At 40.8% G+C, this 14,321-nt stretch overlaps 1 protein-coding gene across 3 annotated transcripts in view; it reads right to left on the bottom strand.

Moving 5' to 3' along the window:
- Nucleotides 1–14,321, bottom strand: part of PAPLN (papilin, proteoglycan like sulfated glycoprotein) — a 138,880-nt gene that overhangs the window by 30,915 nt on the left and 93,644 nt on the right. For all 3 annotated transcript variants that reach the window (XM_033951382.1, XM_033951384.1, XM_033951383.1), the window contains 4 exons: nt 13,555–13,711; nt 4,559–4,639; nt 4,215–4,428; nt 2,588–2,717 (listed from right to left, as the gene is read on the bottom strand). In XM_033951382.1, coding sequence (XP_033807273.1) covers nt 2,588–2,717; nt 4,215–4,428; nt 4,559–4,639; nt 13,555–13,711 — 582 coding nt within the window. The remainder of the gene's footprint in view (nt 1–2,587; nt 2,718–4,214; nt 4,429–4,558; nt 4,640–13,554; nt 13,712–14,321) is intronic.

Genomic DNA, 14,321 nt, shown 5'->3' with positions numbered 1-14,321 from the left:
CATGCCTCATCTGCCCCCTTCCCCCTTACATTAAAACACAAAATTCCCTAGTATTCTAGGGCAGTGGTTCTCAACCCTGTCCTGGAAGACCACCAGCCAGTCAGGTTTTCAAGATAGCCCTAATGAATATGCAAGAGAGAGATTTGCATATAATGGAGATGATAGGCATACAAATTTTCCCCATGCATATTCATTAGGGCTATCCTGAAAACCTGACTGGCTGGTGGTCCTCCAGAACAGGATTGGGAACCACTAGTCTAGGGCACCCCAACCCCCAAATCTGACCCCCCCCCATCCACTACACAGCATTAAAAAACCAAAAATCTTTAGTGGTCTAGTAGGCCATCCCTCTCCCATCCCAGTCTCTCACCCCAAAGCCTTTGATGCTGTGTCTTGTATAAACTCATGAATAAACTGAGCGGCCTGGGGTGGATCCAGTGGTGGTGAACTGGAGTAGAAATTGGTTCACTGACACATAGCAGAGAGAGAGAGATGGTAAATGGAATTTATTCAGAGAGAAAATAAAGAAAGAAAGTAGTGGAGTGCCTCAGGGACTGCTCCTGGCTGTCTAGTCAATAAACGTGTGAGTGATATTTGCCAAAGGGATTAGAAAGAAAAGTGTGTTTTTCTGATGACACAAAAATTTGAAACATGAGAAATGATCTGCTAAACCTGGAAGACAGGATGAATATTTGGCAGCTAAGCTTTAAGACAAAGAAAAGCAAAGGCATGAATATGGACTGAGAAATCCAAGGGAGATGTAGGGAAGAGGCTGAATGTGCATAGACCAAGAGAGAGAGACCTCAGGATAAACTAAACCAAAGGATAAGCTAAAGTTAATAAAACAAAGTCATTAGGTGGTAACTTAAGTCAGAGGCATCCTAGGCGGCTCACAAAGAGAGACATAACAAACAGAAAAATGGAGGTGATAATACCCCTGTACAAATCAAGCAAGGTCTCATTTGGAATGCTATGGTCAGTTTTGAAGATTGCATTTCATTAAGGATATAAAGAGGTGGTCCAGAGGAAAACAACTTAAATGGTACAAGGTCTGCACCAAAATACAAGAGATGAAATTTGAGGACTGTGAAGGATTAAAGGGTTTTCCCTCTCCAATGCCGACAGTTACATCACCAGACAGCAGGTGGGCACTAGCCAGAGAGAGGATGAACTAAAGGTCCCAGGATGTACTAGGCTTAGCAGCTCAGAGCTGAGCCACCTTAGCTGAGCTGGGGCAATTATGCTGAGTCACAAAGGCAGACTTCAGGCAGGAAGGGGAATATATGCTTTAGCCCAGTGTCTCTCAAACTTTTGTAGCTTTGGCACACTAAACAGAGCAAATGTTTTTCGTGGCACATTATAATTGAAATTATAAAATTGCAAAACCAACAAAAAATTAAATTTGATAGTTATTTATTTATAGTTCTTTAAGCTATGCATGAGTAGTTGTAACAATGGTGAAACTAAAGTAGATAGAATAGAAATGTTAATCAATGCAATGGATGTGCTTGTTTATGAGTGCAAATTAACTCAAAAATGTAACTTGATGGTGAACAAGCAAACATGCATTTCATGAGGTGCAAAACTTGCGAATGCATGTAACTGTATGCAAAACACCTTATTATTTTATAAATTGAATATCGCAGCTTACACTGAACTTCACAAGTTGCATTATTCAAGGAAAAATAATGCCAGCTCATACTGAGTACCTGCGGGGATGGGGAAAAATTTGTCCCCGTGTCATTCTCTAATTGTAAGCTCTATCAGGCAGATGGTAGATGATGAAATGCGTGTTTGCTTGTGGACTATCAAGCCATGTTCTGAGTTAATTTGAATTCAGAAAAACAAGCCAATTAACGTGGGCTGGCACGGTAAATGCACCAAAGTCCATATGGATTGAATGGGCTTTGGTGCATTTACAGCGTGGCATTCGCTACTGCAGCTTGATAGGCCCTTAGACTGTGCTAACCAGTGAATAGTGGGGCTGGAGTAGTGCAAGAATGCCTTCTCCTTGTCCCCAAACACATCCCTTCCAATAAAAAGTTTAGAACATTTTTAGCATGTGGCTAGTGCACACTGGTTTGGAACTTATCGCAGGACGCATGAGCATGACAACGGTAAGCCATTTTAAGCTTGGTAAGTGCATGCTAGCACTTACAGCAGCTAAGTGAAATGTTTGTTTGCTTTTGGGGATTTGGGGCCTTTTTTCCTATTTTTAAACATGTTTTTGATTTGTTTCACACATTTGTGTTAACAACATTGTTTTAACCATGCTTTAGAACTCTTAAGTGCTTGCAAATCAACTTCATTTTTATGTTAGTGCATGTTAAATCGATTGTGCTTGCAATAAAATTTTAAAGGTACACTAACCAATGAAATGCTTGTTTCCTCTGCGTAATGATGAAAAAGGGTATATTTACCTAGTTATTGTTTCGTATGTGTCTGACACTTGATCTGAAGGGAATATAAATGAAATGCAGGCAACAAAATACAAACAGATTGGATCGGATCTAAATTTTTCACTTCTGAGCCAAAGTTCAGTACTAGATTTGAACTTCTCTATGTGATGCATGACAGTAGTACTTACAGCTGGAGATGGGTCTCTTTCTGCTCCTGCTTGCTCATTCCTGCCAATATGAACATCACTGTAATACTGGGAACATCCTCCATTGTTAAGGCCCTGGGCCGCTGTTATGCCATCAGGGCAGCATCCATATCTAGAGTAATGGAAAAAAAAAAAAAAAAACTCAAAATTATTGTCACTCACATGTCGTGTCATTTTTCTACCTGTTCAGTATTCATGTCTGTTTTATCATTTCCAATCTTAAGTAATTCCCTAATTCCTTATTTGTCCTGTTTGTCTGTCTTGATTAGATTGTAAGCTGTCAAGCAGGGACTGTCTCCTATGTGTTTAGTGTACAGCACTATGTACTTCTGGTAGTGCTAAAGAAATGATAAGTCGTAGTAGTAGGGCTATGGCCCTTCCAGTTTGGGGTTGGGTCCACCCAGTCAACAGCACCAACTCAGGCCAATAACAGGAGAATGGAGCTGGGGGTCAACATGCACACTGCCTACTGCCCACCCATCAAAATGTCAGGTCTGGCTACACCACTGGTGAAGGACATGAGGCTCAATTCCTTCATTGCATACTACCAGAAATTCTTTTATTAAGATACTAAACTAAAGTCTGTTTCAGATACAGTATCAATAGTCAGGTAGAACACTGCTTCAGAACCCTCTCTTGGAGGCGCACCTAGCCAGCTGGGTTCTCAGGATTACCACAAAAAAACTACATGAGACGGATTTGTGTGCTGCGGCTCTCCAAAACAGGCAAATTCATCTCATGCCTCCTCGATGTGGTCATCCTAAAAGTCTGACTGCTAGGTTTGCCTCCAGGAGAGAGCTGAGAAGCACTGAGGAAAGGGCAGCAAAATTCTAGAACAGAGAGAATCGTTATTTTTACGTGATCGGAACATGGACAGCAGCAATTTCAAATGGCTGCTCAACTCCTGGCTCCTTCTTAACCAGTAACATTTTTTGTTTTAGGATAATAATAAAAATATGTAGCAGGCATATCCAGAATTTTTGACCACTGCAGCTGGTGTTGAAAAAAATACTTACTGCAGCAACTGAATATTATTATTCCCCTCCCCTTTCACCCTTTTTTTTTTTTTTTTTTTACTAAGCCGTGGTAGAGATTTCTACCGCAGCCAGGAGCACCTAAATGCTCCAACGCTGCTCTGACGCTCAAAGGAATTCTGGATGACTGCAATGTTTAGCCTACTCTCCAGACAGCATTTTATTCATTCCAGGTTATCCAGATAGTAGACTTAATATTGTAACTATTAATAATAATGTATGGACTTTGACTTTCTGATATCAACAAGTTCAAAGTAAATGTCTAGTTGGGATGAGTCTTGTTCCAGACCAGAAGCCTACCGAATTTCAGTTTCGGAGCTTAAACTGGCCCAACTGAAACCAAAACTAGGGTTATCATATGGACTTTACTTCCATTGCTTTCAATGGAACTAAAACCTGGATGTCTCAATCCTTCCTCCTTTTTCTGGAGCAATATGGTAACCCTAACCAACCCCCTCCCCCCCTCCGATTTGTCACCTCTGTTCAAGACATAAGTTAGCTTGGGTTTAAAGATATTCACAGCTCCATCCCCTAATTTCCTCTAATGCAGCAACCTAACCACTATGCACTCCTACCTGCTGTGTTGACATGTGCTGAAGGGACAGCCTTGCCCACCAGGACCTGAAGCTGAAGTGTAACCATCTTGGCAGCAGCCATAGGGGCTCCGACTGCAGTCCTGGAAGGCCTCACTGCGGGAACTATGCCAGGAGTATTTTGATGAGCTTGAACCAGAATGATTGGGCAGGTAGTTGGATCCACTGTCTTCATATGGCTGGTTGGAAAATCCATCTGGGCCCCAATGAGAAAGTGTGTGATTGAAACAGGAAGAATCAAACGTTGATGTTCACCTTGTTTCCATTTACACAGTCACAACTATAGTTAGCAGTCAGAATGAAAGAAAATAAAACCCGATACAAACCTGATCTGTCTGGATTGTAAGGGGTCAATGAGAACTGGTGAGTGTTGTCATAGCCTTCAGTGTTCTGCATACTGGGCACCACTGGAATAACAAACACAAGCGATCAGAACTTTCGTATATCCAGTGCAATTAATTCTAAACAGTGCCTTAACTAGATAAGACCTGGAAACAGCAGGATAATGCTGTTAAGTGAAAATTGAGCGGGCAACCTTTTCCCATCCTATTGTCTCATTTATTTTGTTTACAAATTGTATTTAATCCTTTTTTTGTTTCCTTTCTTTTTTCTCCCCTGTTGTGTTTGGTTGATCAAAAGTTGTATTAACTAACCCCGGTTCGTGTAGCTGAAGGGTTTTTGCCAGGACACTCTGATTCTCGCTTTAAGATTTGGGAGGCAGGGGGGTTGACTACTTTGGGACAATTTGTGGTGGATAGGGCCTTGATCCCGACCTCTAAAATGCAAGAGGAATTTGGTTTACAGGGGGCGGACTTGTTACAATATAACCAGGTGGTAGATTTTCTTAGACGAAAAGCTTTGCCAGACCTTTTGGTGGAGTTTGGGATAAGGTATGGGAGGCTTCTAGCGGGAGAGGGTGTATCTCTCGACTTTATTGCTTATTTGCTTATTTCGCATGATATATCCCCTGTGCGTTATTTTGCTTGTTGGGAGGGACTGTTGGGTCGGCCTCTCACTGTGGCTCAGTGGAGGCGTACCCTACGCTCCCTCCTTAAGCCTTCTATCACCAGTAATATGGTAGAAAATGGGTATAAAATGCTATATCGCTGGTATTATACTCCTGAAAGATTGCATAGGATTAATCCCGCTATCTCAGATGAATGTTGGCGTATCTGTGGGGCCTCTGGAACATTTGAACATATTTGGTGGGCTTGCCCGAAGGTGGGTCCCTTTTGGGATATGGTGTTTTCTGTCTTATTGGATATATGTGGGGTGCTCATGGTTAAAGATATGGGGTTAAATTTGACGCCTCAGGGAGTACCTTCTACATATTCTTCTATTATTGCCCCTATTGTCACAGCAGCACGGTTGGCCTTGGCTGCTGCCTGGCGTCAAGATACCATACCATCCAAATTACAGGTGGTTAATAAAATGGATTACGTATTTCGTATGTCTCAATTGACAGCTTTGCGCCATCACACAGTGGGTATGTTCATGCATAGGTGGAAACCTTATATTGCTTGGAAGGCTAGGAGGGATGTTTAAATTTTGTTCTTTTTCTTTTTTTCTTTTATTTGTTTACTTCTGGTTCATTTTTGCTGCTATTTCTGTTTGGTGTCCAGGACTCTGGGGGGGGGGGGGGGGGGTTGATTGAGAGGGTTAGGGGGGGGGAAGTGCATCTGGTACTTTTCTGGTTTTTTTGGCCTTGTTACAAAGAATGATGTTACAACTGTGTGCTTTGTACTAGAGATTTTGGTCTATTTTGTAAGTTTTCCTTGTTTTTTTTTTCAATAAAAGTAAAAATTTAAAAATAAAAAAAGTTGTATTAACTGTCTGGTTTAATCAATGTGGTTTTCTTTTTTACCCTGATTTTATCATTATTTGTAAATCGCATTGGATTTTGATTTAGCAATCAAATCAAATTTTTAAATAAACTTGAAACTTGCCAATATGGTGAAGCACCTAATTTTACAGAAATATAGAAAGATATCCGCACACAAGGACTGCTAGGTTCTTCTAGTCTAGTCTTTTCCTTCTTTCATCTGCCACTGTTTTCGTCTCCCTCACTTCTCCTGGAAATCCGTTCCAGATAACCACCGTTGGCTTCAGTTCACCTTTTTGTCCCTGAGCTTTTCATTCTAAGAAAAATTCCATCTTAGGATAAAAACCATTCACATTCCAAGTAGGTTTTCTTATCTCCGCTTTCTCTTTTCAGAGAGTAATTTGGGCGCAATCAAAATATGTATGATAGATGTGTCATAGAGGGCAATAAGGTGCTAGGAGGGTTGAAATATATGAAGAGAGAACTCCATATGTTAAGGCATTGCTGCTTAGTCAGTGCTTTGTTTGGCAAACCAGGTTTCAATACCTTTTACCCTTAGCTTCGCTGGTTGTGAGGCTAACAACAATATTTATTTATTTCTTTAAAAATTTATATACCGCATACAACTATGCGGTTTTCATATCACATACATAGAATCTTGTTTCCCTCCGAATCTCACATATAACATAGACATGATAAGACAACATCGTTAATCATCCCCGTTATCATAGGGATAGAGCACAAATTAGCTTTAAATCATACATTGATGTCAGAAAAATTCTAGAAGGCGATTATCAACTGAAATACATCTTAGCATAAGAAAGCATTGGCAAATAATTGAGTTTTCAGCATTTTCTTAAATTCATCCTCAACAGGGTTGTTTCAGGAAATTTCAAGATATTTGGGAGCCATTAACAAAGTATTGTAATGATTAGAAAAATCTTGTTTCCCTTAAATTTACAAGTTCAATTATCGGGTGGGAGGGAGGGTATTTTTATTGTTACATGTTGTATAAGTATTGATTTTATGATAGATAAGGGTGGGGAGGGGGGAGATAAGAGAATATTATATGTATCATTGTTGATTATTAAGTGATATATTTATGGTTATTTGTATGGATTTGTTATCACACTTATTATAAGTTTAAAAATGAATAAAGATTTTTTTTTTTTAATTCATCCTCCCCATACAAAACTGCAGGATACCAGGCAAGGCATTCCATAGTTCTACGCCAGCCACAGATATCATTGATGCTCCGATCCTAGCATGCATAGTCGACATTCTACCCTCCAAACTTAATTTCATCCCATTTACATCTCTAAGCTCTCTTCTCGGTTTATAGATCTCAAAGAATTCTTGTAAGATCTTTGGGGAAGCATGATGCAATGTCTGATGTATAATCGCAACAATCGTAAACTGCACTCTTTGTTGCATAGGTAACCAGTGTAGTTTCTTCAACACAGGAGTTATATGGGTGCTCCTAGGAACTCCTGTGATTAATCTTGCAGCGGAGTTGATAAGCATTTGCAAAGCCCTCAACTTCCCTTTCACAACTCCCAAGTATAGTGAATTACAAAAATCCACCCTACTCAGGATCAACCACAGTACAGATCAAGGGCTGCATGGTAAAGGTAATTTTATAATTGAGACGACACAGGTGCCTATTTTAAAAATATAAATAGTAGGAGAAAAGTGACAAAAATCACATCTAGATTAAAATGGCGTACATTTATGCAGGGCTGTGATCATTATGTTTTAAAAGTACTTAGGTGAAAAGTTTCTCATGTACTGAAGTAAAAGTAGTAAGTAGTGGATCCAGAAATCACTTAAGTAAAAGTACTAAGATAAAAATAGAGAGGTCGACATTCAGCTAGCAGCACTCAGGGGGGAATTCTATAAATGGCAGCACACTGGTGACTAAGTTAAGAGGGAAACGCCACTTAAAATAGTATTTAAGTTAAAATTCAAAGCACCTAACAGCGCCTACACAAACGGTGCCAGAATCGTGCTTCCAGAGGCACAAACTAGCATCTAATGCTAGAATGTCGGTTTGTTTTTCTTGGGGTGGGGAGGTTTTTGCTTTTGTGACATATTTTTTCCTCCCTTACATTTTTTTGGGGTTTGTTTTTTGTACTTTTTAAGAATGACACGGGGACAGAATTTGTCCCCATTCCCTTCCCCGCGGATAACCCCAGAAAACCATCCTGTGTCATTTTTTAACATCTATCTCAACCTCAGTCCTTCTACACCAGCATTCTTTAATGCAAGGCTTAAAGGTCAGTGGTTGGGCCCACTCATACTCCGATTCTTTCCTCTCTCCTTAAAGAATGATATGGGGATGATTTCCCACAGTTATCCACAGGGAGGGGGGCAAATTCTGTCCCCATGACATTAGGCATCGGTAGGTGCCTCTGGAGGCGTGATTCACGTCAAAGGTAGGCACTGGAAATGTAGGCCTGGAAAACCCTGGTCTACATTTCTGGTGCCTATCTTTGCCGGAGGCGCAATTCTCTAAACGGTGCCGTTGCTTGATTGACATGCGATAGTTGCCGCCAACAATAGTGACGTTTAGAGAATCTGGCAGTCAGTGTTTTGCTGACCACCACAAACATTATGCTTGGAAATTCAATGCTGAGCCATGGCTGGGCTTCAGCATTGAATTTCTGGGTTTGTGGAGCCAGCTAACACAATATTCAGCACTTAATCAACTATGGGCTACCACATAAAGGGCCTCTTTTACAAAGTCGTGGTAGCGATTCCTGCATGGGAATGTGACACATTCCATTCAATTCCTATGAGCAGCGTCACATTTGCCATGCCAGGACTCACTACTACAGTTTTGTAACAGAGGCCCAAAGATAGGACTGACTTTTATATGATCCTCTTTATTTATTTATTTTAAAAATTTCTATACGGTTTACAAAATTACAAACATAATTTAAAATAAAATCATCATATGAATATAAGAATTGCCGCTGCTGGGTCAGACCAGTGGTCCATCATGCCCAGCAGTCTGCTCACGCGGCGGCCCTCTGGTCAAAAACCAGCACCCTAACTGAGACTATCCCTACCAGCGCCCGTTCTTGTTCAGCAGGAACTTGTCTAACTTTGTCTTGAATCCCTGGAGGGTGTTTTCCCCTGTAACAGCCTCTGGAAGAGCGTTCCAGCTTTCTACCACTCTCTGGGTGAAGAAGAACTTCCTTATGTTTGTACGGAATCTATCCCCTTTCAACTTTAGAGAGTGTCCTCCTGTTCTCCCTACCTTAGAGAGGATGAACAACCTGTCCTTATCTACTAAGTCTATCCCCTTCAGTACCTTGAATGTTTCGATCATGTCCCCTCTCAATCTCCTCTGTTCGAGAGAGAAGAGGCCCAGTTTCTCTAATCTTTCGCTGTATGGCAGCTCCTCCAACACCTTAACCATCTTAGTCGCTCTTCTCTGGACCCTTTCAAGTAGTACCGTGTCCTTCTTCATGTACGGCGACTAGTGCTAGATGCAGCACTCCAGGTGAGGGTGCACCATGGCCCGGTACAGCGGCATGATAACCTTCTCTGATCTGTTCGTAATCCCCTTCTTTATCATTCCTAGCATTCTGTTTGCCATTTTTGCCACCGCTGCACATAACATAGACATACAAATAATCCTTAAAAATCATTTTTACAAACTAAAACCATGTAAAAAAGATTGTGAACAGTTCATCAGCTTTGCCAGAGAGGACAATTATTGACTGGAAAAAGGCATCTATAAATAGTTGCATCTGGAGTAGTTTCCTAAACGTATCCTTTTCACGGCAATTTCGTATTTGGCCCACAAGAAAGTTTCATATTTTAACTGGCTGGTTAAGAGCTACATAATATCAGCACTTGACCGGCCAACTTCACCCTGAAACACCCCCAAATAGCTGGTTTTGAGTTTGACACTAACTGGACATTTTCAAATGCTCTAATTGGATACGTGCCGCTGACAATGACCGGTTAGCACCAAACAGGCAATTTAACCAGCCTGGAGCTGTTTCTGGCCAGTAAAATCGCTTTGAATATCGACTCAAAGAAAAGTATCATTTCATCTCAGAAAAGGCTCACCTTATTGTTTGTTTATTACTCTATAATATTAATAAAAAGATTTGAACTAAAACAAAAAAAAAATTATAACTAGCAACATATATCCATAATAATAATAATTTTTAAAAAGTCAGGCATGAATAAAAAGACTCTGGATCACCATAAGGGTTGCATAGTGGGGGAAAGGGGTGAACCATGGGAAATGCGATCTTCCAGTTAAAAATAACGGTATACAGTTCTTTTGTTGTTGCTGCTGGAAACAACTTTTTAACATGAGTACTTCATTGCATTGGGAAGAATAATCCAAATCATGGTTACTGGATACTAGGGTCCACCTTGGGGGTCAGCGCTCAAGGAAAAGATCTGGGTGTCATCGTGGACAATACAATGAAACCTTTTGCCCAATGTGTGGCGGCAGCCAAAAAAGCAAACAAATGCTAGGAATTATTAGAAAAGGGATGGTAAACAAGACTAAGAATGTCATAATGCCTCTGTATCATTCAATGGTGCGACCTCACCTTGAGTATTGCCTTCAGTTCAGGTCTCCTTATCTCAAAAAAGATATTGCAGCACTAGAAAAGGTTCAAAGAAGAGCGACCAAGATGATAAAAGGAATGAAACTCCTCTCGTATAAGGAAAGACTAAAGAGGTTAGGGCTCTTCAGCTTGCAAAAGAGACGGCTGAGGGGAGATATGATTGAAGTCTACATAAAACTTTGCTTCTGTGACCAGGATAGTCAAATTATGCAATTTACTATAAAGTCATAAAAAGCAACATATGAATCACAATTAATATGTATTTATATTGAAGTTATACAGTGATGACCACAGAAGATTTAGAGGTGAGTAGTTTTTCAAGATTTGCAATTATATTGTTAGTCAGTTTCATGAATCAGCTCCTAGATGTAGTCTCTCATCATGTTCTCATTAAATTGACCTTAGTAGCAGTGTTCGAAGTCCAGTAGATCCTGATGGAAGCACTCACCTTGCTCCTCTGAATTTGTTCCCATGCAGTGACATAGTAAGGAGGTGAGAGTGCAGACTGCCCAGGCGCCATCTTGAGCAGGGATGCCAGTGCCTCTCCTCCTCTCTGTCCCACCTCCTGCTTGCTCTGGCCTCGGCTCCCTTCTGATGTCACTTCCTGGTCAGATCAATGGTCCATCAAGCCCAGTAGCCCATTCTCACTGTGGTCAATCCAGGTCCCTAGTAACTGGCCAAAACCCAAGGAATCGCAAGATTCCATACTACCAATCCAGGGCAAGCAGTGGCTTCCCCCATGTCTTTCTCAATAACAGACTATGGACTTTTCCTCCAGGAAATTGTCCAAACCTTTCTTAAAACCAGCTACGCTATCCACTCTTACCACAACCTCTGGCAATGCATTCTAGAGTTTAACTATTCTCTAAGTGAAAAAATATTTCCTCCCTCCCTTGCTATGCTACTGCTCCCATGTTCTCCTTGAATATCTCAAGATAGACATCAAGAACATGGACTTTGAGAACATCCCACAGCCCACTTTTACTGTAATTCTTCATCAGAAAGTCCCAAACTACTGTGACAAAGCAGTTGTAAGCCACTTTCTCCTTCCTAGTTAGTTTTTTGGGAAATTCCTTGCACTACAGGATCTTCTTTATCTGTGACCTGATAAAGACACCAGTTTTGACCTTCGCCTCAGATAGATTAAGGAAGATGTCTTGAAGGTACTTGAAGGCTGCTGAATCCTTATTTAGAGCTCTGACAAATTAGGCACCTTCTGGGGGTCCACCAGTGGCATTGTTTCTCCCCATAGAGAACTTGGGTCTGCTGTGGCCAGTCCTGCCTGTGGTAGTGCGCCTTTGTATCCATGTTATCCCATAGGCAAAGATAGCAGGGAAATTTGGTAAAGCCACCTTGGAGACCCATTAGGAATGCTACCATTTTGAAGTCTCCTATGACCTCCAGTTGTACTCATCATATTTCAAGGCGCCTAGTAAGGTCTTGATGCTGCTGTAATCCTCTTTGAGTGTACTTAGTAAGCTAGTGGAAGAGATAGATACTTGTTCCCGTTATGGAGCATCATGGTTTTGATGTTCTTGGATGAGCTGTCAATGAAGAGAAGCCACTCTTTTAGATTACAGGCAATTCCAATTGCCTCAAACAGACTGGTCACATTGTGGCCGAAGCGGAGCCCATCTTGATGGGCGAAGGAGGTGGAAAAAGCTTGTTGATGCTTTCTCTGATATGTGACTTGCACACTTTCATCCAACAAGTTCCACTGCTTGAGCCTAGATATCAAAAGCTCAGCACTGAACTTGGCAAGACCAAGTCTTTGAGGTTGTTTTGGTTTGGATAGTATAGGTTTCTGTCATCAGCTGCATCACTAATATTGTAAACTGGATCTACAATGTCTCCTTCACTCTCTGACTTGCTGCTTTCTTCTGAAGACAGCTGTTATCTCTCTGGGGGAGTAGGTATGAAGAGCTCAGGGCAATGTGGCACCATGGCAATGGATGAAGGAATGTCCGGATATCTGATTGCAGATGCATGTTCTCTAGTTTGACATTTGGAAGGGTCCACCATGCAGAAGTAGCAGTTGCTTGAGTAGTCAGTGGGTTCCCGCCAAATTCTTGGGATAGAAAACTTCATGACTCTCTTTTCCCCTCTGTACCATCCTGAAGAACAACAAAATGAAATTGTGGTAATGAAACAATAAATTTATTTCACCTATGACTAACGTGTACAAGATTCTCACAACATATTTCATATATTTTCAGACAACATTGAAAATTTTAAAATTTAAATATTTTTTTAAAATTAAACATTCTAAAGAAATTTTATAGTAGAAAATTCTACCATCTTAGTGAGAAACAAAATTGTTTTACCTTCCAGAGATTTTTGGCAGTGCTTGCATGTGAAGTGAGGTGCCCAAGATTTGTCTTGATCCTCAGCAATCATGCTAAAATAAGCCTTGTAGGCATTGCACATCTTAGCAGATGCTTCTATGGAGTACTTTTTCCTTCTCATCTTGATAAATTGGCTGCATACAAAGCAAAATGCATTTTCTAGATGTTTGTGCCTTAGCAAAAGGTCCCCTAGGATTACTCAGCTTGGAATGAATCTGGAATGCTCTGCAAAAAAAGGTACATTTCAAAATATCAATATTCTAGTCACAAAAGCAAAGTTTGAGGGGAATGGCAGCCATTTTCTATACTTTTATGGCATAGGCAATTAAGAAAGAACACTTATTACCCAGGAACAAAAAAAAAACAACAACCCATTTTATTACAAAGTGTTATCCACACCATCTTACTCCAATGAATTCTAAGCTCTGCCACTATTCTCCCTCTGTAAGTACTGTGAAATTTACAGAAGCAAAAACTGTAGCAGGATATGTCCCTCACAGCTGAAAACCTGACATGATATTTAGCAAAGAACAAAGTCACGGTCTAAAAGTACTTACACTGAGGCAGATGGCATGGCTGAGAGTTACAATATTCCACCATAGATGGCTTCTGTGGCTGCAGAACTTCACACTTTTCAGCATCATAAAAATTGCGATCACTGTCGGCACATATGACTTGACGTTTCCTCATGCCTGAGCCACAGCTCTTTGAACACTAAAACATACAGAATTATGCATAGAATGAGAAAGCAGAATTCTCTTTTACAAAAAAGTTTTAGACCCCAGAGAACAAGATCTTCAGTTAAAGAAATGATTGGTTGCTTAGATGGAGAATGAGGAACTTCAGGTCAGTATTGAAAAGCACATCCAGAAAACAGCACCTGGTAAGTGCTGTTTACGGTGATTCTGGCACCAGCAGCCTTCATTCATGACTTCCTGACAACTTTTCCTCTCATTTCATAATCCCACCTTTTCACTGTTTTTAGCCTGTTTATTGTAGCTGATGGTCCTGAAGCAGCAAACCAAATACCTTGGCTCCTTCTGGAAGAAGTATCACCAATGAAAACGCAGCCCTGTAGAAACTTACAAGATCATGAAGGGTATAGAGAAGGTAGAGAGAGACAGATTCTTCAGACTGGCGGGGCCAACAAAAACAAGAGGGCACTCAAAAAAATTGAAGGGGAGACAGATTCAGAACAAATGCTAGGAAGTTCTTCTTCACTCAGAGGGTGGTGGACACCTGGAATGTGCTTCTAGAGGAGGTGGTAGAGCAGAGTACAATTTTAGTTTTCAAAATAAGATTGGACGAGTTGCTGAGGGCAAAG

The sequence above is a fragment of the Geotrypetes seraphini genome, chromosome 7 (assembly GCF_902459505.1).
Source record: "Geotrypetes seraphini chromosome 7, aGeoSer1.1, whole genome shotgun sequence".
Lineage (NCBI taxonomy): Eukaryota > Metazoa > Chordata > Amphibia > Gymnophiona > Dermophiidae > Geotrypetes > Geotrypetes seraphini.
Note: the sequence above shows the minus strand (reverse complement) of the source record. Positions and strands in the feature narration are given on the sequence as shown.